General features: G+C 36.5%; 1 protein-coding gene across 2 annotated transcripts in view; it reads right to left on the reverse strand.

Annotated features, from left to right (window-relative positions):
* Window positions 1–27,051, reverse strand: part of BLTP3B (bridge-like lipid transfer protein family member 3B) — a 121,754-nt gene that overhangs the window by 36,264 nt on the left and 58,439 nt on the right. For both annotated transcript variants that reach the window (XM_028121627.2, XM_028121629.1), the window contains exons 10-15: window positions 21,197–21,379; window positions 20,560–20,678; window positions 14,356–14,497; window positions 10,426–10,619; window positions 7,250–8,748; window positions 6,901–7,076 (exon numbers count right to left, since the gene is read on the reverse strand). In XM_028121627.2, the coding sequence (XP_027977428.1) occupies window positions 6,901–7,076; window positions 7,250–8,748; window positions 10,426–10,619; window positions 14,356–14,497; window positions 20,560–20,678; window positions 21,197–21,379 (2,313 nt within the window). The remainder of the gene's footprint in view (window positions 1–6,900; window positions 7,077–7,249; window positions 8,749–10,425; window positions 10,620–14,355; window positions 14,498–20,559; window positions 20,679–21,196; window positions 21,380–27,051) is intronic.

The raw sequence follows: 27,051 nt of genomic DNA on the forward strand, positions 1-27,051 counted from the left end.
CCCCACATTGAAAGTGAGGGGGTGGAAACCATTTACCATGCTAATGGACACCAAAAGAAAGCTGAGGTGGCAATCCTTATAACAGACAAATTAGATTTTAAAACAAAGACTACAATAAGAGATGAGGAAGGACATTATATCCTACTTAAAGGGTCTATCCAACAGGAAGATCTAACAATTGTAAATATCTATGCCCCAACATGGGAGCAGCCAATTATATAAGACAATAACAAAAGCAAAGAAACACATTGACAACAATACAATAATAGTGGGAGACTTTAACACCCCCCTCAGGGAAATGGACAGATCATCTAAGCAAAAGATCAACAAGGAAATAAAGACTTTAAATGACACAGTGGATCAAAAGGACTTCACAGACATATTCAGAACATTCCAAAGCAACGGAATACACATTCTTCTCTAGTGCCCATGGAACATTCTCCAGAATTGATCACATCCTAGGTCACAAATCAGGTCTCAAATGGTACCAAAAGATTAGGATTATTCCCTGCATATTTTCAGACCACAATGCTTTGAAACTACAACTCAATCACAAGAGGAAAGTCAGAAAGAACGCAAATACATGGAGGCTAAAGAGCATCCTACTAAAGAATGAATGGGTCAACCAGGAAATTAAAGAAGAATTAAAAAAATTCATGGAAACCAAGGAAAATGAAAACACAACTGTTCAAAATCTTTGGGATACAGGAAAGGCAGTCCTAAGAGGAAAGTATATAGCAATACAAGCCTTTCTAAAGAAACAAGAGGTCTCAAATACACAACCTAACCCTACACCTAAAGGAGCTAGAGAAAAAATAGCAAATAAAGCCTAAACCCAGCAGGAGAAGAGAAATAATAAAGATCAGAGCAGAAATCAATGAAATAGAAACCAGAAGAACAATAGAACAGATCAACGAAACTAGGAGCTGGTTCTTTGAAAGAATTAACAAGATTGATAAACCCCTGGCCAGACTTATCAAAAAGAAAAGAGAAATGACCCAAATCAACAAAATCACGAATGAAAGAGGAGAGATCACAACCAACACCAAAGAAATACAAACAATTATAAGAACATATTATGAGCAACTATATGCCAGCAAAATTAGATAATCTGGAAGAAATGGATGCATTCCTAGAGATGTATCAAACTACCAAAACTGAACCAGGAAGAAATAGAAAACCTGAACAGACCTATAACCACTAAGGAAATTGAAGCAGGAATCAAAAATCTCCCCAGGGCCAGATGGCTTCCCAGGGCAATTCTACCAAACATTTAAAGAATTAATACCCATTCTCCCAAAACTGTTCCAAAAAATAGAAATGGAAGGAAAACTTCCAAACTCATTTTATGAGGCCACCATTACCTTGATCCCAAAACCAGACAAAGACCCCATCAAAAAGGAGAACTACAGACCAATATCCTTGATGAACATGGATGTAAAAATTCTCACCAAAATACTAGCCAATAGGATCCAACAGTACATTAAAAAGATTATTCACCGCGACCAAGTGGGATTTATCCCTGGACTGCAAGTTGGTTCAACATCTGTAAATCAATGTGATACGATACATTAATAAAAGAAAGAACAAGAATCATATGATCCTCTCAATAGATGCAGAAAAAGCATTTGACAAAGTACAGCATCCTTTCTTGATCAAAACTCTTCAGAGTATAGGGATAGAGGGTACATACCTCAATATCATAAAAGCTATCTATGCAATACTCCACAGCGAATATCATTCCCAATGGGGAAAAACTGAGAGCTTTCCCCCTGAGGTCAGGAACGCGGCAGGGATGTCCACTATCACCACTGCTATTCAACAGAGTATTAGAAGTCCTAGCCACAGCAATCAGACAACAAAAAGAAATAAAAGGCATCCAAATCGGCAAAGAAGAAGTCAAACTCTCACTCTTTGCAGATGATATCATACTTTATGTGGAAAACCCAAAAGACCACGCCAGGGGCACCTGGATGGCTCAGTCATTAAGCGTCTGCCTTCGGCTCAGGTCATGATCCCAGGGTCCTGGGATCGAGCCCCACATCGGGCTCCCTGCTCAGCGGGAAGCCTGCTTCTCCCTCTCCCACTCCCCCTGCTTGTGTTCCCTCTCTCACTGTGTTTCTCTCTGTCAAATAAATAAATAAAATCTTTAAAAACAAAACACAAAACAAAAACAGACTCCATCCCAAAACTGCTAGATCTCATACAGGAATTCAGTAAAGTGGCAGGATATAAAATCAAGGCACAGAAATCAGTGGCATTCCTATACACCAACAACAAGACAGAAGAAAGAGAAATTCAGGAGTCGATCCCATTTACAATTGCACCCAAAACCGTAAGATACCTCGGAATAAATCTAACCAAAGAGGCAAAGAATCTCTACTCAGACTACTCTAAAATACTCATGAAATAAATTGAGGAAGACACAAAGAAATGGAAAAACGTTCCATGCTAATGGATTGGAAGAACAAATATTGTGAAAATGTCAATGCTACCTAGAGCAATCTACACATTCAATGCAATCCCCATCAAAATACCATCCACCTTTTTCAAAGAAATGGAACAAATAATCCTAAAATTTGTATGGAACCAGAAGAGACCCCGAATAGCCAGAGGAATGTTGAAGAAGAAAAGCAAAGCTGGTGGCATCACAATTCCGGACTTCAAGCTCTATTACAAAGCTGTCATCATCAAGACAGGATGGTACTGGCATAAAAACAGACACATAGATCAGTGGAACAGAATCGAGAGCCCAGAAATGGACCCTTAACTCTATGGTCAACTAATCTTTGACAAAGCAGGAAAGAATGTCCAAAAGACAGTCTTTTGGACATTCTCTGTCCAAAAAAGACATTCTCTCTTCAAAAAAGACAGTCTCTTCAACAAATGGTGTTGGAAAAATTGGACAGCCACATGCAGGAGAATCAAAGTGGACCATTCTCTTACACTACACACAAAATAGACTCAAAATGGTTGAAGGACCTAAATGTGAGACAGGAGTCCATGAAAATCCTAAACAAGAACACAGGCAGCAACCTCTTTGACCTCAGCCGCAGCAACTTCTTCCTAGAAACATCACAAAGGCAAGGGAAGCCAGGGCAAAAATGAACTATTGGGCCTTCATTAAGATAAAAAGCTTTTGCACAACAAACTAAACAGTCAACAAAACCCAAAGACAACCAACAGAATGGGAGAAAATATTTGCAGATGACATATCAGATAAAGGGCTAGTATCCAAAATCTATAAAGAACTTATGAAACTCAACACCCAAAGAACAAATAATCCAATCAAGAAGTGGGCAGAAGACATGAAGAGACATTTTTCCAACGAAGACATCCAAATGGCCAACAGACACATGAAAAAGTGCTCAGCATCGCTCGGCATCAGGGAAATCCAAATGAAAACCTCAACGAGATACCACCTCACACCAGTCAGAATGGCTAAAATTAACAAGTCAGGAAACAACAGATGTTGGCGGGGATGCGGACAAAGGGGAACCCTCCTACACTGTTGGTGGGAATGCAAGCTGGTGCAGCCACTCTGGAAAACAGTATGGAGGTTCCTCAAACAGTTGAAACTAGAGCTACCATATGACCAAGCAATTGCACTACTGGGTATTTACCCCAAGGATACAAATGTAGGAATCCGAAGAGGTACGTGTACCCCGATGTTTATAGCAGCAATGTTCACAATAGCCAAACTATGGAAAGAGCTAAGATGTCCATTGACAGATGAATGGATCAAGAAGATGTGGTGTGTGTATATATATGTGTGTGTATATATACATATATATATATACACACACAGAATCGAATATTATGCAGCCATCAAAAGGAATGAAATCTTGCCATTTGCAACCACCTGGCTGGAACTGGAGGGTATTATGCTGAGAGAAATAAGTCAATCAGAGAAAGACAAGTATCATATGATCTCGCTGATATAAGGAATTCTTAATCTCAGGAAACAAACTGAAGGTTGCTGGAGTGCTGGGGGGATGGGAGGGATGGGGTGGCTGGGTGATAGACATTGGGGAGGGTACGTGCTATGGTGAGCGCTGTGAATTGTGTAAGAATGTTGAATCACAGACCTGTACCTCTGAAACAAATAATACATTATATGTTAAAAAAAAAAGAAGATAGTAGGAAGGGAAGAATGAAGGGGGTAAAATCGGAAGGGGAGACGAACCATGAGAGACTATGGACTCTGAGAAACAAACTGAGGGTTCTAGAGGGGAGGGAGGTGGGGGATGGGTTAGCCTGGTGATGGGTACTAAAGAGGGCACGTATTGAATGGAGCACTGGGTGTTATACGCACACAATGGATCATGGAACACTACATCAAAAACTAATGATGTAATGTATGGTGTTTAACATAACATAATAAAAAAAAAAAGAGTTTTATGCCTGGGGCGCCTGGGTGGTTTAGTCGTTAAGAGAATATTGCCTGTGGAACAAAGGATGAATTGGAAATTAACAAGAAGAGAAATGGGAAGACAGTCAGGAGCCTGTGGTGGGATGGCAGTCCAACTACATGTTTTTTCATTAGTATGTATATTCAAAAATATGTATACACATGCATAGGTACCGTATATCTGTACATATACGTGTTGTGTGTACATACATAAACATACACATGTATATATAAACACATAGAAAAATGTTTGGAAATATATATACAAAAAGTTGATGGCAGTTATTTCTAGAGTGGGGAAAGTATCAAGGACAGAGTAGGGTGGTATTAAAATGACACTTTCAATTTTTACTCCACATATTTCCATAATATCTGATTTCCTTATAATGAGAAAGTATTCATATACTTCTTATAAAATTAAAACAAAAGAACACAAAAAAACAAGAGTCCTAAGGAAATCAATTCTTCTGACATAAAGAAAATCATTATGGTTCAGGAGAACTAGAAATTTATAGTCACATATTGTTTAACTGTTACAGGGGCGCCTGGGTGGCTCAGTCAGTTAAGCGACTGACTCTTAGTTTCAGCTCAGGTCGTAATCTCAGTCAGGGTGTCAGAATCAAGCCCCGCATCAGGCTCTGCACTCAGGGCAGAATCTGCTCGGGATTCTCTCTCCTGCCCTCACCTTCCCCGCTCTTTCACTCTCATTCATTCATTACATACATACATAAATAAATAAATAAATAAATGTTACACACAGAATCAATCCCCTTATATTTTCAAGATCCAAAAAACAGTCTACTGCTGGAATCTATTCAAAGTCAGTAATTAGAAATGCAGACAAAAATTTATGAACATTGATATGAATTATAGCATTTTTATAACCACAGAAAACTATAAACAATCTAAGCATTCACTATCAGGGAAATGATTAAAAGGTCATGGTACAGGGGCACCTGGGTGGCTCAGTTGGTTAGATGCCCAACTCGATTTTGGCTGGGGTCATGATCTCAGGGTGGTGGGATCGAGCCTGCCTGGAGCCCCACGCTGGTCTGCACGCCAGGGGTGGAGCCTGCTTGGGATTCTCTCTCTCCCCCTCTTCTTTTGCCCCTCCCCCCTGCTCATGCGCACTCTCTCTCAATAAATAAATAAATAAAATCTTTAAAAAAAGTCATGGTACATTTTCATGTCAATTTAATATAGATTTTAAAAATATTTTCAAAGGAGTTTAAATAGTATTAGAAAACGATTACAAGTGATAAAAAGTAGGTTAAAAAACCTATATATGACACCAAATACATACATATATGAATACATACACAAAGTCATAGAATAAATTATGGTATCTCTAATTGTGAGACCTTCGGGTTATTTTATTTTCCAAATCATAGCTGTCTGTATAAATTTTCCAAGTTTTCTATATTGAGTGGAAGTCACTTTTATTATTTAGTTTTTATAAATAATAAGGAAATCACTAATGCTTTTTGAGAGCGATTAGGGATATTTTCTACAGGAACACTGTTTTTGATGTATATTTTGATCATAAAGCAGAAATCTGCTAAGGTAGGATTTTAAGCAATAAAGGGAGCTGGGGAACTAGGCAACAGAGATATCTGTGAATCTAGAATAGAGTTCTGTGACCCATTATCAGTACCTCTTCTACACATGTGGTAATCATTTCCCAGGTCTGGGGATCTAGTATAAAATACTGGTTGGTTAAAAGCTTAGGCTCTTGGGTCCATCTAGCTGAGTTCCAAAACTACCCCTCCCACTTCCTGACTGTATACTAATTTCTCTAAGCTTCAGTTTCTGAAGCTATGAGCACTTCCTTACCCTAAGCTGGTTTCAACATCATCAGTAATAGGCTTATTATCCTTCATTCACAAAGTAATTTGTATTCACGTCTGGTCTCTCTTACTTCAGTGTCTGGCAACTCATCTCTAGCTATGGCCCATGCTTTCATTCCTGTTCACAAAGTCCCCAATGTCTTAGTGATGGGAATGCATTTAACACTTTCTAATACATTCCTAGTAGTCTCCTGGAGGGCGTTAGTTGCCTCTGAGTAAAATGGGGGAATCATGTAGTTCCAGCATTCATAATCATGTACCTGACAGAATCCTGGCTATGGAGATGAGTAGATCCAGTCAGGAAAAATTCCAGTCATAGGACCAACATAATTGAGAATTCATCAAGCAAATTAAGCCAACCTAACCAAAATTTCACATAAAGGAGTCTCTATGACAAGAAGCTAATAGCATTCATGTGATCTGCTTTATGCTCTAAATGACTATATACAAATAATTGCTGTATGTGGCCCTAAAAAAGAAGCAACAGAAGAACCATTAGAAAGTTAGGTACAATGCTCTTCGCATTATATAGTTATGTATGTGCGTAAATAAAATAAGTCTTTTGGGGGCTAATAATTATTGAATAAAACTAAAAATACTTAAACATCCCTTCTAAGATTTGAATATTTAATATGAATTTACCTTTTTCCAAAAATATATGAGTATCACTTCCATCACTTTCTAACAACTGTTCTTCCAGTATCATACTGTCAAGTGAAATGGTATCCAATGAGGTCTGTGAGGAGCTTCTCTTCATGTTCTTAGAAGAAACACAGAGTGGAGCAAGACTGGGCAGGAGACGTTCCTTAGGCTTTCCACTGTTAACAAAATTATTAGAAAAACATCACATAAAACCTATTTTTCTATGTGTTAACTCTAGCAATGCCTTATTTTGTCATGAGGTTTACTGTCCAAAAACAAAATATGTCCCCACCACAAACATACGCACAGAAAACCAAAAACTCCCCAAATTCCAACAGTATGTTGTTACCTTAAAGATGACTGAGATGTAAGTGTTCTAACTGTCGGTGCTTCTTCTTGATTGAATTCTAGGTTCTCAGAGAGTGAAGCTGTTTCTGGAAGCAAATCTTCAGCTTTAAAGACTGGCTCTATGGTTTCATGTCCTCCACTACTTAGACTATTTGAAAGTATGTTTTGATTACCATCAGTATCAAAGGATAGCAAATTTGAATCTTCTCTGTGGTTTAAGACACTAATTGAATCCATATAAGATGAATCCTTTTTGTCACTTGTTTCTGATCCAATTTCTCCTGATCCACTTTTGCAGACAATCCCACTACTTTCATCTTCACTTATTTTCCCTAAATTTTTATCTGATAAACAATCCGGAAAAGAAATACCTTTTTGCAGATTTGTATCACTAGCTGATTTAAAAAGCAAAGGATCCTTCGAAGGCACCTGGCTCAGGTCAACACTCATAGATCTGTTGTCTGACATGTGATTAACAGTTACGCTTCTAATTTGATTTATACCACTGCTAACTTGTTTCCTTTTGGAAGACAAAAATTCTCCATTTTCTGTAGGCAAATAATCAGGAACCATTGGGCTCACACTTTCAGCAACAGGAGACTTAAGAGTATTTCCTTGATCCACTGGATGTAGCAAAAGAGCCACTTCTGCACTTTTAAGTAAAATTCCAATACAAATGGATGCCTGACTAGCAGGAGTGCCAGTCACAGCTTCTACATCTTTCCTTAAGTTCTCCAAAAGCAGAATAAGTGATTCATGGAGGAAAAGCAAGAGCAGATACTGGTAGTGATTGATCTGCATACTGACATGTTTATGAATGTGAACTAGGACATGAACATCTGCATCTGATGGTGAAGAGGAAAATCTTAAAAATGTATCTGAAGGTTTCTGACTACCATTTGTCAAGGGCTCAGATTCTGTACTGTAATACTCTTTCAAGAGCTTCTTCCGCTTGAGACGGCCAGTCAGATCACTAGATTCACTTCGTGATGTATTTAGAGATACTTGATTACATGACTGCAGCTCTTTTTGTGACACTGCATACCTTGTTGGTTGGCAAATCCAGATGGAAAGAGGGAAAGAGTCTACAAAATTTATTGGTCGCCCTTTCCCACTCTTTGTCCCTTCATAATCTATCCAAAATTGAGAAAAGTACAAAGCCCAAACATCTGTGGCAGCAGAAGTTTTAAGAGTGTGTTTATTCAACTTGGGAGTAATATTTCCTTTATAAACTTCATGCATTTTAGTATCTTGTTCATGAGCATGTCTCTGGAAGATTGGATGCAAAAGATTAAAATTGTCACCAGATTTGGGGAAGCTGGTATATGCTTTACTGAAAAAATCACAATCTTTAAAGTCTTGAAACAAAGCTTCTAGATCAGAATGTCGACAGTTTGGACAATGCCTTGTATTTGTGGCAATCATTTCAGAACTCTGAATAGAAACTGCATGTGGCTGATCTTGATGACATTCAGATTTCACTTCAGAAGGAATAACAAACTACAAGAGAAAAAACATTAATCTAACTTACAAATCCATATACATCTGAAGATAAACTAATCAGAAACATAATTTAGCTCAGGACTTCTTTTTGGTGTTTCCCCCCAGAACACTACTTTCCTACCCAGACATAAAATACTAACTCTCTCCCCCAAGTACTTTTATTAAACCAAGGAAAAGGGACTTAACTGATTAACCACTAAGAAAAAAACAACTTTAAAAAAAACCATAAATAATGAATAGTGAACATAACATATATGCATATTTGCATACAACATATCACAAAACAAACAACAAAATGTAACTAAATTAAATCAGTATTACTAAAAGCTTACTATACCCTAAGTATTTAAGTGCTAAGTTTGGAAAAAGGAACTTTTTCTTAGGATATTTTAAATCCAGGAGATTTGGAGGATGACCGGATGGGTAAATGGAATGACTGGATAGATGTCATTAGAATGACTTTTCTGGGTTAAAACTATTAAGAAAATAAACTTAAGAGGACAGGTCAAACTATTTACTAAAATAATTTTTCAGAAATAACCTTGGTCCTCAAAATATTCACATCAAAGAGTTCAAAGGGACTGGTTTTAAAACTGTACATATTGAGAAAGTATAAAGATCATCACGTAACTGTCTTAGAGTATAATAGTAAATAAAATTGTAAAATAAAATAATTGTTATGTGTCTTTTTATACTGAATATAGTAAGATCTTTGAGAAAATCTTTAAAACATTTTTGTGATGTATGAGTTTTATTCACAACCTCATTTTACAGAGAAGAAATTAAAGATATAGAAATTTAGACTACCAGCAACACACCTAGAAACTGAGATTTTTCATCCATGTCCAAGTTTTATTCTATTTACTACACTATAGTAGCTGTTTTATTCAAAAAAAAACCCCAAAAAACAAAAAGAACCTTCCCTCCTTTAGAGCTAAAATATCCATGGGATTCAGATTATCAACTACTTGGCTGTAATACAAATCAACTTCCTATTATCTTTGGATATCAGTAACAGGAACAGAGTAACTGTGAAAAATTAAACACAGATCTATCTTACTAGTTTTGTATTAATTACCACTTTTGAAAGAAAAATTTTATCTGGTCTGGTAAGAAATAGGAAAAAAAATGACTGATTTAAATTTTATTTCTGCTTACCTCCAAATGGATGAGCAGTGATAAAATAAAAGTTTTTCCAAACTTAGCACTTATATACTTAGAGTATAGTAAGCTTTTAGTAATACTTTTAGTAATACTGATTTAATTTAGAAAGAAGGGGGGAAAACAGTCTCTTAAAGCTTTTTAAATTAAAAATCAATACTAAAAGTGAAATTTCAAAATCAAAATTAAGATTACAATAAAGTTGATTTATATTTGAATACCTATCTTAAATCCTAGAAATTCTAATGCTATTAACTTCTCTAAAAACAGTTTTGTGGGGTGCCTGGGTGGCACAGTTGGTTAAGCATCCAACTCTTGGTTTCAGCTCAGGTCCTAACCTCAGGGTCGTGAGATTGAGCCCCACACTGGGCTCTGTACCCAGTGCAGAGTCAGCTTGAGACTCTCCCTCTGCCCCTGCCCCCACCTCTCTCTCTCAAGTAAATAAATAAATCTTTAATAAAAAAAGGAAAGAAAAATGGTTTTGTTGTTACAGCCACTTGTTTAATATGGTACCTTTAGCATTAAGCCATCAACTCGAATATCAACATGCTCATCAGATTTTGAATTGTCATTCAACTTGTAAACAGCCATAAATTGATTAAGACTCTGTTTTAAGTCCAACAGAAATTGATTTAACCATAGAATACTTCTTTCATCCACAGTAAACTGTAGTGCATTCAGTTGGCTATAAAGGTTGGCAGATGGAACTGTGGAGAAAAAAAAATTAGAAAAAAATTTTTAATGAACAGATAGTCTAAATCTTCCCTGAGAGAAAACATTTTTAACAACTTTTATTCTTCTTAAATTAAGATAATAAGGTTTTGAAATTTTATTTACAAAATTAAAGTGACATGTGGATGATAGCAAACACTTTTAGATAGACAAGATTTTTCTATGCTTCACTAACTGGAACTATATTACTTAATCTAAAACTATCAGTATGAATAGGAAGTACTATTTAGCTCTCTTTTCCTAATGTTATAGTCACCAAGAAGCAAACTTCAAAAAACCTTACCTTCTTGATGAAGTATCACATCAAAGTTGTGGTCCTTAATCAGATATTTCTGTAAGGACTTTTACTACATGCATGCAATCCGAATCCTCTAAAATAAGAGAACAGTGACTAATATATTATGAAAGTGGTAAACAAGGCAGATCTCCTTGAGAGGCCATGCACTTTTATTCTCCACTTAATCCTAACCCTAGAATAGTGCTTGGTGCAAAGTAAACTCAAGTATCTAGTAAATAATAAAAGGAATATATATTTTTTCATAGCTCCCCCAAAATATTAGAATGCTCAGGGGTTGAATAAATGTTTTAGAGCTAATTTATATTAAACAAATATTCACAATTATAGTATACATCACTTCCTGAAATCCTTTTGTTTATACCATAAAAGCCATTATTATTTTCAGAGCATCTTTTATTTATAAAAAATCTTTTATTCTAAACATTCAGACCTATTTACTTCTAGTAAAGCAAATAGCATGCATATCTAGAACTTTTCGACAATAATAATTTAGGAAAATAAACCCAAAGAATAGGATATCAATAAAGAGACAGCATTATAATAATGTCCTGAATAAGACATTTTTGGCATTCATTCATTCCTCCATTCATTGTCTTTCAGCAAAGATTCACTGAACACCAACTACATTTTGTGTATGGTGTAAAGTAATAAAAAGTAATAAAAAGTTTGTAGGTTTTTATTCAAGACAGACACAGAGGTAGAAAAACTGCAATTCAAGTCCAACAGAGACAGCCAGTTGGGATGTGGAGGTGCTTATATTTGAAAATAGAAAGGCAGTGAGATGCTGAGGAGATCACATCACACTCTAGAAGGAAGGAAGAAAGGCCTTTCAATTACAGACTTTGTGATGATGGCAGCTACAGAGAGGACTAGAGAGCAAATGTAGTCCCCTAGGCTACAGTACAGAAGGAAAGAAGAACCCGGGCTCTGCAGATCTGGGACAGAGAAAGAAACCTGGTGTACTAAGCAGTAGAAAAGTCTACACAGTATCTAACAGGGGATTACTAATGAAATAGATTATTATACAGTTATTAAAGATATTTAAAATAAACCTGTAGAAACCTGGAATATGCTCATATCATCAAGGGGAAAGGACGGGATGTAAATGAAACATATAATAGAAACACATATATTAAAAACAGGACTAGTAACACTATGCTTATGGTTATGGTCTGAACCGTGTCCCCTCAAAATTGATATGCTAATAAAGTTCTAACTCAGGGTATCTCAGAATATGACTGTATTTGGAGACAGAACTTTTAAAGAGGCAATTATGGTAAATATGAGTTCATATGGGTGGGCCCTAGTTCAGGTATGATCGGCATTATTAGGAAACACACACAGAGGAAAGACCCTGTGAAAAGATAGAAATCTACAAGACAAGGAGAGGTCTTTGAAGAAACCACCCTGCTGACACTTGATCTAGAACTTACAGTCTCAAGGATTATGAGGAAATACATTTCTTTTGTTTGAATCACCCAGCCTATGGTACTTTGTTATGACAGCCCTAGCAAATTCATATACTTATGTTTTAGCAGAAGTCATCTCTAAATTGTAGGCTTGTGAGCAATTATTTTTGGCATTTAAAAAAAACAACCCATAATATATATTACATTTACAATACTTAAAAAGTGATATATTTTAAAGTTGGGTTGCTTAACAAAGAGATGAAATGTAAGGATTGAAAATGGATCTTTGTACATGGGGATTCAATGCACTCTCCTCTTTATTTTTATGTATGTTTGAAATTTTTGATAACAGTTAAATTAAACACAGTTAAAAGTAACCTAGCAATTCCACTCCTAGGTATCTACGGAGCTAGGGTTTAAATTGCTGAGAAGGAATTTTACATTTTTATCAGAAAAAATATATATATATTGTAAAATGAGATTATATTCCTTTGGCACATGTTAACAAAACTGATAGAAATGAATAAACCTAGATTAGAAATCAGAAATCTTGGAAACTAGTCTTAACTCTGAAGAATTACTAGTTCAGTGATGCATTAGTTAAAGAAAATAATGATTTGTGAGAGGTGCGGAATGCTGGAAACAATGGGATTCTCCAATTATAGACAAATTGTTGTGAATATCCTAGGAAGGCGTGTAATATAGCTGGGGGCTGGAGAGAAGACACACAATAAATTTTGACATAGATGACCCATCCTTGAGTTTCAGCTGTGCCATTTTACTAAGGTGCTGAGCAAATGTCTTAACTTAATTTCCTCACTGTTTTAGTCAGGAAGGTAGAAAAGAGAAACAAATGAGAAATAACAAAAGACTGCTGAAAACCATGAAGATGGTGAGAATTAGATCCCAAAACTTTGGCACAAACAAGAATTAAATGGTTAGACAGTTAAACAAAAAGGTACCACATAAACAAAGGCAAATTTTAGTTTGCAGAACTCCTGGATGAACTGAGACAATAGTATAGAAATTTACCATTCAAAGAACACAAATGTATAATTACTTTAAGACCCCAAAATACCTTACAAACAAAAATTCATGTAACTCAATGTTTCTAACTAAAGACAAGGGCCAAAGGTTGTCCAAAGTATACATTTTGCATTAAAAAACAGCAAAAAAATTTCACTATAGCTAAAAGAATAACTCATTAATTTTTCAATGAAATATAGTTTGATATAACTGAAATACAAATAGGCTTTTACTAAAGGAAAAAAAATGACCTTATTCTATAAATAACCTAACTTTCATAAATTCTTTCATTCAACAAACAGCTACTAAGTAAAGAAATGACTCAAACCTCAGGGATAAAATGAAGCATGACTACTACATAATTCCCAACATTAAGGATGGTACAACCTGGGATGCCTGGGTGGCTCAGTCGGTTAAGCGTCTGCCTTCAACTCAGGTCATGATCTCTGGGTCCTGGGAGCCCTGCCTCAGCTCAGGCTCCTTGCTCAGTGGGGAGTATGCCTCTCCTCTCCCTCTGCTCCTTCCCCCTCCTCATGCGATCTCTCTCTCAAATAAATATTTCTTAAAAAGATTTAAAAAAAAAAGGATGCTACAAGCTAGCAAGAGAAAAAAATATGAATAATCAGAATATGTAAAAAATGCTATACTATACAGGCACCTGGGTGGCTCAGTCTGTTAAGCCTCTGCCTTCAGCCCAGATCAGGATCCTGCGGTTCTTGGATCAAGTCCCTTGTTAGGCTCCCTGCTCAGCAGGGAGTTTGTTTCTCCCTCTGCTACTCCTCCTGCTTGTGTTCTCTCTCTTTCACTCTCTCTCTCAAATAAATAAAATCTTAAAAAAAAATACTATACTATAGTTATATACTAAGTACAATGACAAGTGAACAATGAATTTTGTTTATAAAACTCAAAAACTTAGGAAGAAACAGAACAACTTCCGAAGTAATGGACAAGTAATAAAAAAGCAAGAAACTCTCTTACTTGGAAAATCCTTTCCATCTGGATAGTAATATTCTGTGAATTCTATATAGACAGCTGACATTTCTTGTGGAAGATACAGGGATTTCTTATTGCAAGAAATCATACTCTTGGGGGAAGAACGACATTGTTCTGCTGTAGAGACCTGAAAAAAATAATTAAGCATATTGAAGTAACACTAAATAAAGCCCTTTCCAAACAATTTATGCCACATGAACATCACTTCAAACTCCTAAAACTACTTCAAATAATTTATTAATTTCCAATGAAAACATTATTATATATTTAACCTCACATTAAATTATTTTTAATAATACCAATCAACTATTCAGAAAACTAAAACCTCTTCAAAGGCTTATCATAACAACTCTTTACAATAGTCCTTGCAAGCTTATTATTTTCAGCCATAAAATATCAGAATATTTCTATAACAGAAATAAGTAAATGGCACAGTCAGAACACAGATCCAGGACCACAAGAGCAGACTGCTTCCCTGGTGTGTATTTACAGTAATACTTTATCACAATTTATCATTATGAAAAATAATACAGCAATATACAGAGTTTCAAGCTGGGATAATAAAATTATGGAGATAGATAATGGTGATGATATGGTAATGGCTGTACAACTCTGTAAATAAACAATACCAATGAATGCGACACTTAAAAATAGTGAAATGCTATCAAAACATTACGTTGTACACTTGAAACTAATATAATGCTATGTCAATTACACCTCATTTTTTAAATTTAAATTTGATTAGCCAATATATAGTGTATCATTAGTTTCATATGTAGAGTTCAATAATTCATCAGTTGCATATAATACCCAGTGCTCATCACATCACGTGCCCTCCTTAATACCCATCACTTAATATCCCATCCCTCCAGCAACCATCAGTTTGTTTCCTAGAGTTAGAAGTTTCTCATGGTTTGTCTCCCTCTCTGATTACTTCCCATTCAGTTTTCCCTCCTTTCCCCTATGATCCTCTACTCTATTTCTTATATTCCACATGTGAGTGAAACCATATGATAATTCTTTTTCTGACTGACTTATTTCCCTCAGCATAATACCCTCCAGTTCGATCTACATCAATGTAAATGGTAAATATTCATCCTTTCTGATGGCTATATATATATATATATATACACACACACCACCTCTTCTTTATCCATTCATCTGTCGATGGACATCTGGGCTCTTTCGACAGTTTGGCAATTGTGGATATTGCTGCTATGAACATTGGGGTGCATGTGTCCCTTCGGATCACTACATTTGTATCTTTGGGGTAAATACCTAGTAGTGCAATTGCTGGGTCATAGGGGTTAGCTCTCTTTTTAACTTCTTGAGGAACCTCTATAGTTTTCCTGGGTGGCTACAGCAGCTTGCATTCTTACCCACAGTATTAAGAGGGTTCCCCTTCCTCCACATCCTCACCAACATTCGTTGTTCCCCGTCTTGTTAATTTTAGCCATTCTGACCGGTGTCATGTGGTATCTAATTGTGATTTTGATTTGTATTTCCCTGATGCCCAGTGATGTGGAGCATTTTCTCATGTGTCTGTTGGCCATTTGATGTCTTCTTTGGAGCAATGTCTGTTTATGTCTTCTACCCATTTCTTGACTGGATTATTTGTTCTCTGGGTGGTGAGTTTGATAAGTTCTTTATAGATCTTGAATACTAGCCCTTTATCTGATATGTCATTTACAAATATCTTCCCCCATCCTGTCAGTTTTCTTTTGGTTTTGTCAACTTTCCTTTGCTGTGTAAAAGCTTGTTATCTTGATGAAGTCCCAATAGTTCATTTTTGCTTTTGTTTCCCTTGCTTTTGGAGACGCGTCTACCAAGAAGTTGCTGCAGCCAAGGTCAAAGAGATTGATGCCTGTGTTCTCTAGGGTTTTGATGGACTCCTGTCTCATATTGAGGTCTTTCAACCATTTTGAGTTTGTCTTTGTGTATGGTGTAACAGAATGGTCCAATTTCATTCTTCTATATGTGGCTGTCCAATTTTCCCAGCATCATTTATTGAAGAGATTGTTCTTTTCCATTGGATCTTCTTTCCTGCTTTGTCAAAAATCAGTTGACCATAGAATTGAGGGTTCATTTCTGGGTTCTCTATTCTGTTCCATTAGTCTATGTGTCTGTTTTTGTGCCAGTACCATACTTGATGATCACAGTTTTGTAATACAGTTTGAAGTCCAGCATCGTGATGCCACCAACTTTGGTTTTCTTTTTCCACATTCCCTTGGCGATTTGGGGTCTTTTCTGGCTCCATACAAATTTTAGGATTATTTGTTCCAGCTCTGTGAAAAATGTCTGTGGTATTTTAATAGGGATTGCATTGAATGTGTAGATGGCTCTGGGTAGCATAAACCTTTTAACAATATTTCTTCTTCCAATCCATGAGCATGGAATGCTTTTCCATTACTTTGTGTCTTCCTCAATTTCTTTTGTAAGTGTTCTGTAGTTTTTAGATTATGGATCCTTTACCTCTTTGGTTAGATTTATTCCTAGGTATCTTATGGTTTGGGGTGCAACTGTAAATGGAATAGACTCCTTAATTTCTCTTTCTTCTCATTGTTAGTGTATAGAAATTCAACTGATTTTGTGCATTGATTTTATATCCTGCCACTTTGCTGAATTCCTCTATGAGTTCTAGCAATTTTGGGGTGGAGTCTTTTGGGTTTTCCACACAGAGTATCATGTCATCTGTGAAGAGTGAGAGTTTGACTTCTTCTTTGCCAATATGAATGCCTTTTATTTTGTTTTGTTGTCTGATTGGTGAGGCTAGGACTTCTAGTACTACGTTGAACAACAGTGGTGATAGCGGACATCCCTGCCATGTTCCTGACTTAGGGGAAAAAGCCTCTCAGCTTTTTCCCATTGAGAATGATATTCACTGTGGGCTTTTCATAGATGGCTTTTATGATATTGAGGTATGCTCCTTCTATCCTTACACTGTGAAGAGTTTTTAATCAAGAAACAATGTTGTACTTTGTCAAATGCTTTTTCTCATCCATTGAGAGGATCATATGGTTTTTGTCCTTTTATTAATGTGATGTATCACACTGATTGATTTGCGGATGCTGAAGCACCCTTGCAGCCCAGGAATAAATCCCACTTGGTCATGGTGAAGAATCCTTTTAATGTATTGTTGGATCGTATTGGCTAGTATGTTGGTGAGAATTTTGGCATCCATGTTCATCAGGGATACTGGTCTGTAATTCTCCTTTTCAGTGGGGTCTTTGGTTTTGGGATCAAGGTGATGCTGGCCTCACAGAAAGAGTTGGGAAGTTTTCCTTCCATTTCTATTTTTTGAAACAGCTTCAGAAGAATAGGTATTATTTCTTCTTTAAATGTTTGGCAGAATTCCCCGGGGAAGCCATCTGGCCCTGGACTGTTGTTTGTCAGGAGATTTTCTTGCTGGCTATGGGTCTGTTTAGGTTTTCTATTTCTTCCTGTTGCAGGTTTGGTAGTTTATATGTCTCTAGGAATGCATCCATTTCTTCCAGATTGTCTAATTTGGTGGCATATAGTTGTTCATAATATTGGATTTTATTTCTGCACTAAAGATTCTCTAGTGTCTTTTATACTTTTTCAAGCCCAGCTAGTAACTTTATAATCATTATCCTGAATTCCAGGTCTGACATTTTACTTATCTCCGTATCAGTTAGATCCGTGGCAGAGAGTATTACCTCTCATTCTTTTCTTTCCTGTGAATTCCTCCTCCTAGTCATTTTGCCCAGAGAAGAATGGATGAATGAGATAACAAAATAAAAAATATCAACCATGGCCCAAGTGAAATACACACCAGACAAATCCAAGAGGTCAGAAACCAAAACTGAAAAGAAAAAGTGAAAAAGGGGCGCCTGGGTGGCTCAGTCGTTAAGCGTCTGCCTTCTGCTCAGGTCACGATCCCAGGTTCCTGGGATCAAGCCCTACAGTGGGCTCCCTGCTCTGTAGGAAGCCTGCTTCTCCCTCTCCTCCTGCTTGTGTTCCTGCTCTCGCTATCTCACTCTCTGTCAAATAAATAAAATCTTAAAAAAAAAAAAGAGGGAAAAAAATGGGAATATAATTTCCCAGGTGGACAAAACAGGGTGATCCACTTGGTTCTGGGTATATTTTGTTGGTTAGAAGACACTAAATCCCAAATTGTAAAGAAAGCAAAACATATATATATATATTTTTACAAAAATAAAATTGAATACAGTGATAGGAAGACAAAAAGAATGTATCTATAAAATGTAAATGTAAAAATGAAAGTTAAAAAGACTTAAAAACAAAGAGTTGATAGGAAACTAGTTGAAAAGGAAAATTTTACAAGATGAGATACAAAAGATAAAAGAATCATGAGAAGAAACCTCAAATTCTATATACTATTTTCCCCTAGCGCTGGAGTTTTGCAGTTCTGTGTGCTCCTGTAAACTTGGTATTCGCCTGATGTTCCAGCTGGTCTTCTGGTAGAGAGGCCTGCTGCGCTGATTTTCAGGTGTCTTTGCCAGGGTGGAGTTGCACCACCCATTCCCAGGGGGCCAGGCTCAGTGTTAAGCTGCTTTGGGTTGCTGTATGTGGCTTTTGCTCCCTGAAGGCTTTCCATGATGCTTTAGAGGATGAAAATAAAAATGGCAGTTCCCAGATCTCCAGGCCCGGAGCTCAATGATCATTGCCTCCTCTCTTTAGTAAACCCTCAGGGAAAAGTAGTCTTCACTTTTGTGTGCGCCAATCTCTGCAGACTCCTGCGGTGTGCACCTGCACTGATCCTCCCGGAAAGGAGGGTTGCAATGGGCTTGTCGCTTGCAGGGCCCCTACACAGAAAGTGGTCGACAGATCGGGCGTGCACCTGTGCCACCCCTCTGGGGGGAAGCAGAGAGTTGCCATGTTTCTGCCCTTTGCAGGGCCCTGGCATGGAGAGTGTTCGCCCTACTGAGCAGCTGTTCGAGGTTTATAGCAAACCAAGCTGAGAGCCCACTCGGGTTCGCTGACTGTAGCCGGTTTCCTGCTCCAATGCTTGGGAACTCTGCCAGCTCAGGCACTCCCAGTCTTTCTGTGACTCCGGGGATCCTGAGACCATACTGTTCCATCTAGGATTCTGCCCCACTTCGCCACCTGAGCACCTTTCAGGCAGGGACATCTCTCACTGGAGCAGACCTCAAAGTTCTGATTTTGTGCTCCACTGCTATATTACTTTCTGGCACCTGGCTGATGGAGCCTCCTTCCCACTCCCCCCTAAACCCCTGCCATTTATCTTCTGATATATAACCCCTCAGTGGTGGCTTTTCTATTTGTAGAATTCCAGCAATTCTTTTCTTACATCACAGGTTGAATTTATAGGTGTTCAGAATGATTTGATAGTTATCTAGCTAAATTCAAGGCATCAGATGAAATGATGTCCCCTACTCTTCCACTATCTTGCCTCCCTCCTCTCAATTATACCCCAATTTAAAAAATGGTTAAAATGGTAAATTTTATGTTATGCATATTTTACTATAATAAAATTAACTTAAAAATAATACAACTAGAAATGCTTCTATCAAATAGTTTCATCTCTTTTTTCTAAAAAGACTTAGTTTTAAGGTTCTTATTACACTTTTTCACTCTCCCCCACAAAAGAGCAAATTTACATAAAAAATGTATATATTAATTTCCCCAAAGTTCAACCAAGTTTTATCAATTTCACTTATTTGTGCTTATTTAGTATAGACCCTGCGATGTATCTCAAGGTTAATTTTTTTCATTCATTTAACAAAGATGTATATTTCTCATATGAAGTAGAATAGTTTTTCAATAGTTTATGTTTCATCTTGGCTAAATTGCTTAAAAACCTTTTGAATAGTAGTACAGTCTATAAATTTAAGTCAGTTCCTTGCATTATCTAATTAAGAAGCTCTTCTCTGCATATATGGAAACAAATCCTTTTCAACTCAAAGTATCAACTTACTTTAATAGATAATAACTTACTTCCTGTTGCCTTCAACAGATAAGAAGTTATTCAAATTGGGATAAACATTCTATTTTCTTCCAATGCAAGGCTTGAACTCATAACCATGAGATCAAGGCCTGAGCTGAAATCAAGAGTCGGACACTTATCAACTAACCCAGCCAGGTTGCCCTGGTCAAGATATTTTTAAATAAAATGGTGACATGAGTTTTTAAGAGATGCTTGCAGAAGGTGTTTATCAGAAGATCTAATTAAAAAATAAAGCATACCTGGTATATATTGAAATCTGCAAGTCTAACCACAACAGAACTAGACATTAACTTAGCTTTAGATTGTTGAGATAATACTGAAGGTGTTCTGGAAGTCCCTTTCAGAGCTGAGTCTTTCTCTGTGGGAAATGAAAAAAACCTTTCAATTTATTGCAAAATTATTTTTATAACAGTTACCTTCTTATTATTAAAACAGCTACTAGAAATATACATGAACTCTTAATTTGTCAAACAAGATAATAAACTGTGAAAATATATATAAACTGATGTAAGTTATCACAATGATTCCTATTTTTTGTGTGTGATTATTCCTTAAACATGAGTCATACTTACATCACATTTAAGATATTCTTGTACAATAACTTTTATCAGAAATTCTTGTTAAAAAAAAAGACTTTTAGCTATTTAACAGTCTCAAATATTCTATCTGGATATTATACTTATTGGTCATATTAATTTAAAAAGTGCTTTGGTCCATAATCCTATGGTCTGAATAAGGTTCAGAACTTTTAGATATTAATTAAACATAATACTTATCCACAGAAAATATCATATTATGATCACACACACACACAAACACACAGGCACAGACACTTAATACCAGGGGAATGCCATAATGTTGTTATAGGTAAAATACCTGTTTGTGTGTGCTGGGGAGAGGCATGTGTTGGGGATTTAGGAGGTGAACCTACATTATGATCCTTTACAGCCTGCTTAAGCATTTCAACGTTGCACTCAAATTCATGTAACAACTCGTTGGCCCATCCATTTTTTGTTTTAGTTGCATCGCTAAAATACATCCAATGATTACAACTATCCCCTGTAAAATGAATGACAGGTATTTCACTGAAAAATGCACAATTTTCATTTATCTTATTACAGCACTGTTTCTAATTAATGAGATTTATTCATTTTCCAAGGGACTCTTTCTCAAGGGAGCAGCCTTCACCTACAAGAGCTTTTAATCTGCCTGGAAAATGTGAGCAAAACATTTAGAATACAGGGAAAGAATGTCAAAAGCAAATTATCTAAAAGGTTTCTATCAAGACCCACCATTGGTAGAACATCACTCCAAAGTTTCAATGACAAACAGTACTCTTGGTCAGTCTTCACTGAATGCTCAACAACCTAGTATACCTCCATTACAAAGAACCCCAGAAAATACTACCACAGAAAAAAATCTTTTCCTCAAAGATTTGTTATAAAGTGACTAATAAAACCTATCCTTAAAATGATAAGATTATTAGAACACTAAAGAAACCAATAAAATATCTCAAGATAGACATCAGTCATAAAGATACAGAAATATCTATACTTCTATAATAAGCAATCAGGATTATTAGTTTCTCTGTAGCAAAAACTGAGAAAAGCAATAGGTACATAAAAGGGTTAAGAAAATAAAATCTTTATGACTAAGAATTTTACCTCCCAAAATATGAATTATTTCTGTAGTTAAAAAGTATTTTATGCATATGTAAGTAACTCACAAATTAGGAGAATAGAATATACAGCAAAGCCTTCCAACAAAAATCAAAACAAATAGTAAAACCTTTAAATTCTGTCAGGTACAGATACAGAAATAACAAAGAGTAGGAGATGGAAATTTATGAACAGAAAAGTTTTATCACCTTCTTAAAGTCCTGAAAAATTCATTATACTTGTTTTTTCTTATTTTTGTGAATTAAAAAAAAAGTCACACATCAAAATGCAGAGATTGGCATAAGGTCAAATTACTTAATTTGGCCATAAATATATATACCTTGTGTTTTTATTACTTGGGAGAAAAGGCCTATCAATATTCAACTATTCAAAAGTATATTATGTATTACTTCTCAGGCTTTTGGCTAAAATCAAGTGTAAAAAGCCTATTAATGAAACTTAGAAAATATAGAAAAGTTAAAAAAAAGTTTCAGGAATCTTAAAATCATTGTTATCCTTTTACTTTATATTCTTTCTTGATTTTTTAATATACTAATAATATACTAACTTTTAAAATTCTACCGATATTAATAACTTCCTTTTGCTACAATGAACAAAATAAAATGGCACAAAATATGTCCTCCACATTTTGATTTTAAGTTTTAAATCAATTATTTAGAATACTGACAAATACTAACAATTATACTTTCTAATAATCTACATAAAACTCTATAAAATACATAAATATTTTCTATGGCATTTATATCTTCTTGGTAAGATACTACTGGGGAAAAAATAGCAAATGTCTTGGTCTCTTTTTTCCTTAAAAAATTAAATTAAAAAGATGGCGGAAGAGTAGGAGACCTGGATTTCGTCTGGTCTCAGGAATTCAGCTGACTAGGGATCAAACCATTCTGAACACCTACGAACTCAACAGGAAATCGAAGATAAGAAGAGTAACAACACTCTGAACAAAAAAGCGACCACTTTCTGGAAGTCGGGCCACTGCTTCTCCAGCAGGGACCCAACAAGCGGCAGAGCGGGGGAGACACCCTTCCTCCCCTGGGAGGAGTGGCGTGGGAGCGCACCGCAGGGATCTGCTGGGTTTGGAGAATCCACACAGGGTCGGGTGCCAGAGATAAAAACGCTCGGTCACAGGCTGGGTGAGCACAGAGCACGGCTGGAGACTGGGGAGACGGGAGTGACTGCTTCTCTCTGGGGGCGCACTGAGGAGCAGGGCCCCGAGTTCTCAGCTCCTCCGGGTGGAGATTGGGAGGCCACCATTTTGACCTTGGTCCTCCAAAGCTGTACCGAGAGATTGCAGGAAACAAAAGCTCCTGAGAGCAAACCGGAGCAAATTGCTTAGCCCGGACCGACAAGGGCGGGGCAATTCCGCCTCTGGGAAAGACATTTGGAAACCACGGCAACAGGCCCCTCCCCCAGAAGATCAGTACAAACAGCCAGCAAGCCAAGACCAAGTTTACCTATCAAGGAGAACGGGAGAACTCCAGAGCTAGGGGAATACTGCACATAGAATTCATGGCTTTTTTACCGTAATTCATTAGTTTTTCAAAGTTAATTTTATTAACTTTTTTTTTGAATTTTTCTTTTTCCCTTTTTCAAACAACATCTTATCGATCCCTTTTTTAAAAAAAACATTTTTTATTTTTCATTTTTAGAGTCATATTTTTATCCCTTCATAGTAGTTACCCTTATTTTTGGCATATATATATAAGTTGTTCTCTTTAAAATTTTGAGATACAATTTCTTCTAACAGATCAAAATATACCCTAAATCACTAGGGTATGGCTTTTTTCTATTCTCCTGCTTGATCACATTCTCTCCCTTTTTTTTTCTTTTTTTCTTTTTCTTTTTAAATCTTCTTTCTTTTTAAAAACAACTTCTTATCAATTCCTTTTATAAAATCCTTTATAATTTTCATCTTTACAATCATCTGCAATCCCTTCATTGTATCAACCCTTATTTTGTACACATATAAGTCTTCTTCCTTTAAAATTTTAGCAGGCAATTTCTTCTAACAGACCAAAATATGCCCAAATGCTAGTGTGTGGCACTGATCTATGCACTAGCCCGATCATATTTGATCATATTCTGTTTTTTTTTGTTTTGTTTTCTTCTGTTTTTGTTTGTTTTTATCTTTTTCTTTTTCCTTGTTTTTTCTATTCTTTCTTTCCCTTTCTTGTCTCCTTCTTTCAGGTCTTTCCTGATTTGTATAGAGTATATTTGCTGGAGATGTTGTTAACCTCTTAGCATTCTGTTCTCTCATTCATCTGTTCTCCTCTGGACAAAATGACAAGACAAAAAAAATCACCTCAGCAAAAAGAACAAGAGGTAGTACCGTCTGCCAGGGACCTACTCAATACTGACATTAGTACGATGTCGGACCTAGAGTTCAGAATCATGACTTGAAAGATACTAGCTGGGCTTGAAAAAAGCGTGGAAGTTATTAGAGAAACCCTTTCTGGAGAAATAAAAGAACTAAAATCTAACCAAATCGAAATCAAAAAGGCTATTAATGAGGTGCAATTAAAAATGGGGGCACTAACTGCTAGGATAAATGAGGCAGAAGAAAGAATCAGCGATATAGAAGACCAAATGATGGAAAATAAAGAGGCTGAGAAAAAGAGAGATAAACAACTACAGGATCACGAGGGCAGAATTTGAGAGATAAGCAATACGATAAGACGAAACAACATTAGAATAATTGGGATCCCAGAAGAAGAGAGAGAGGGGCAGAAGGTATATTGGAGCAAATAATAGCAGAGAACTTCCCTAATGTGGGGAAGGAAACAGGCATCAAAATCTAGGAGGCACAGAGAACCCCTCTCAAAATCAATAAAATTAGGTCAACACCCCGACATCTAATAGTAAAACTTACGAGTCTCAGAGACAAAGAGAAAATCCTGAAAGCAGCTCGGGTGAAGAGATATGTAACCTACAATGGTAGAAACATTAGATTGGCAACCGACCTATCCACAGAGACCTCGCAGGCCAGAAAGGACTGGCATGATATCTTCAGAGCACTAAATGAGAAAAATATGCAGCCAAGAATACTATATCCAGCTAGGCTATCATTGAAAATAGAAGGAGAGATAAAGAACTTCCAGGACAAACAAAAACTAAAGGAATTCGCAAACACGAAACCAGCCCTACAAGAAATATTGAAAGAGGTCCTCTAAGCAAAAAGAGAGCCTAAAAGCAGCATAGATCAGAAAGGAACACAGACAATATACAGTAACACTCACCTTACAGGCAATAAAATGGCAAGAAATTCATACCTTTCAATAGTTACCCTGACTGTAAATGGGCTAAATGCTCCAATCAAAAGACACAGGCTATCAGATGGGATTAAAAAACAAGACCCATCAATATGTTGTCTGCAAGAGACTCATTTTAGACCCAAAGACACTCCCAGATTGAAAGTGAGGGGGTGGAAAACCATTTACCATGCTAATGGACACCAAAAGAAAGCTGGGGTGGCAATCCTTATATCAGACAAATTAGATTTTAAAACAAAGACTGTAATAAGAGATGAAGAAGGACACTATATCCTACTTAAAGGGTCTAGCCAACAAGAAGATCTAACAATTGTAAAAATCTATGCCCCTAACGTGGGAGCAGCCAATTATATAAGGCAATTAATAAAAAAAGCAAAGAAACACATTGACAACAATACAATAATAGTGGGGGACTTTAACACCCCCCGACTGAAATGGACAGATCATCTAAACAAAAGATAAACAAGGAAATAAAGACTTTAAATGAAACACTGGACCAAATGGACTTTACAGACATATTCAGAACATTCCATACCAAAGCAACGGAATACACATTCTTCTCTAGTGCCCATGGAACATTCTCCAGAATTGATCACATCCTAGGTCACAAGTCAGGTCTCAACCGGTACCAAAAGACTGGGATTATTCCCTGCACGTTTTCAGACCACAGTGCTTTGAAACTACAACTCAATCACAAGAGGAAAGTCGGAAAGAACTCAAATGCTAAAGAGCATCCTACTAAAGAATGAATGGGTCAACCAGAAATCAAAGAAGAATTAAAAAAATTCATGGAAACCAATGAAAATGAAAACACAACTGTTCAAAATCTTTGGGATACAGCAAAGGCAGTCCTGAGAGGAAAGTATATAGCAATACAAGCCTTTCTCAAGAAACAAGAAAGGTCTCAAATACACAACCTAACCCTACACCTAAAGGAGCTGGAGAAAGAACAGCAAATAAAGCCTAAACCCAGCAGGAGAAGAGAAATAATAAAGATGAGAGCAGAAATCAAGGAAATAGAAACCCAAAAGAACAGTAGAACAGATCAACGAAACTAGGAGCTGGTTCTTTGAAAGAATTAACAAGATTGATAAACCTCTGACCAGACTTATCAAAAAGGAAAGAGAAATGACCCAAATCAACAAAATCATGAATGAAAGAGGAGAGATCACAACCAACACCAAAGAAATACAAACAATTCTAAGAACATATTATGAGCAACTCTATGCCAGCAAATTACATAACCTGGAAGAAATGGGTGCATTCCTAGAGATGTATCAACTACCAAAATTGAACCAGGAAGAAATAGAAAACCTGGACAGACCTATAACCACTAATGAAATTGAAGCAGTCATCAAAAATCTCCCAACAAACAAAAGCCCGGGGCCAGATGGCTTCCCAGGGAATTCTATCAGACATTTAAAGAAGAATTAATACCTATTCTCCTGAAACTGTTCCAAAAAATAGAAATGGAAGGAAAACTTCCAAACTCATTTTATGAGGCCACCATTACCTTGATCCCAAAACCAGACAAAGACCCCATCAAAAAGGAGAACTACAGACCAATATCCTTGATGAACATGGATGCAAAAATTCTCACCAAAATACTAGCCAATAGGATCCAACAGTACATTAAAAGGATTATTCACTATGACAAAGTGGGATTTATCCCTGGGCTGCAAGGCTGGTTCAACATCCGCAAATCAATCAATGTGATACAATACATTAACAAAAGAAAGAACAAGAATCATATGATCCTCTCAATAGATGCAGA

The sequence above is a fragment of the Eumetopias jubatus genome, unplaced genomic scaffold (assembly GCF_037043125.1).
Source record: "Eumetopias jubatus isolate StellerSeaLion01/CBP00866 unplaced genomic scaffold, mEumJub1_p1.0 scaffold_8, whole genome shotgun sequence".
NCBI lineage: Eukaryota > Metazoa > Chordata > Mammalia > Carnivora > Otariidae > Eumetopias > Eumetopias jubatus.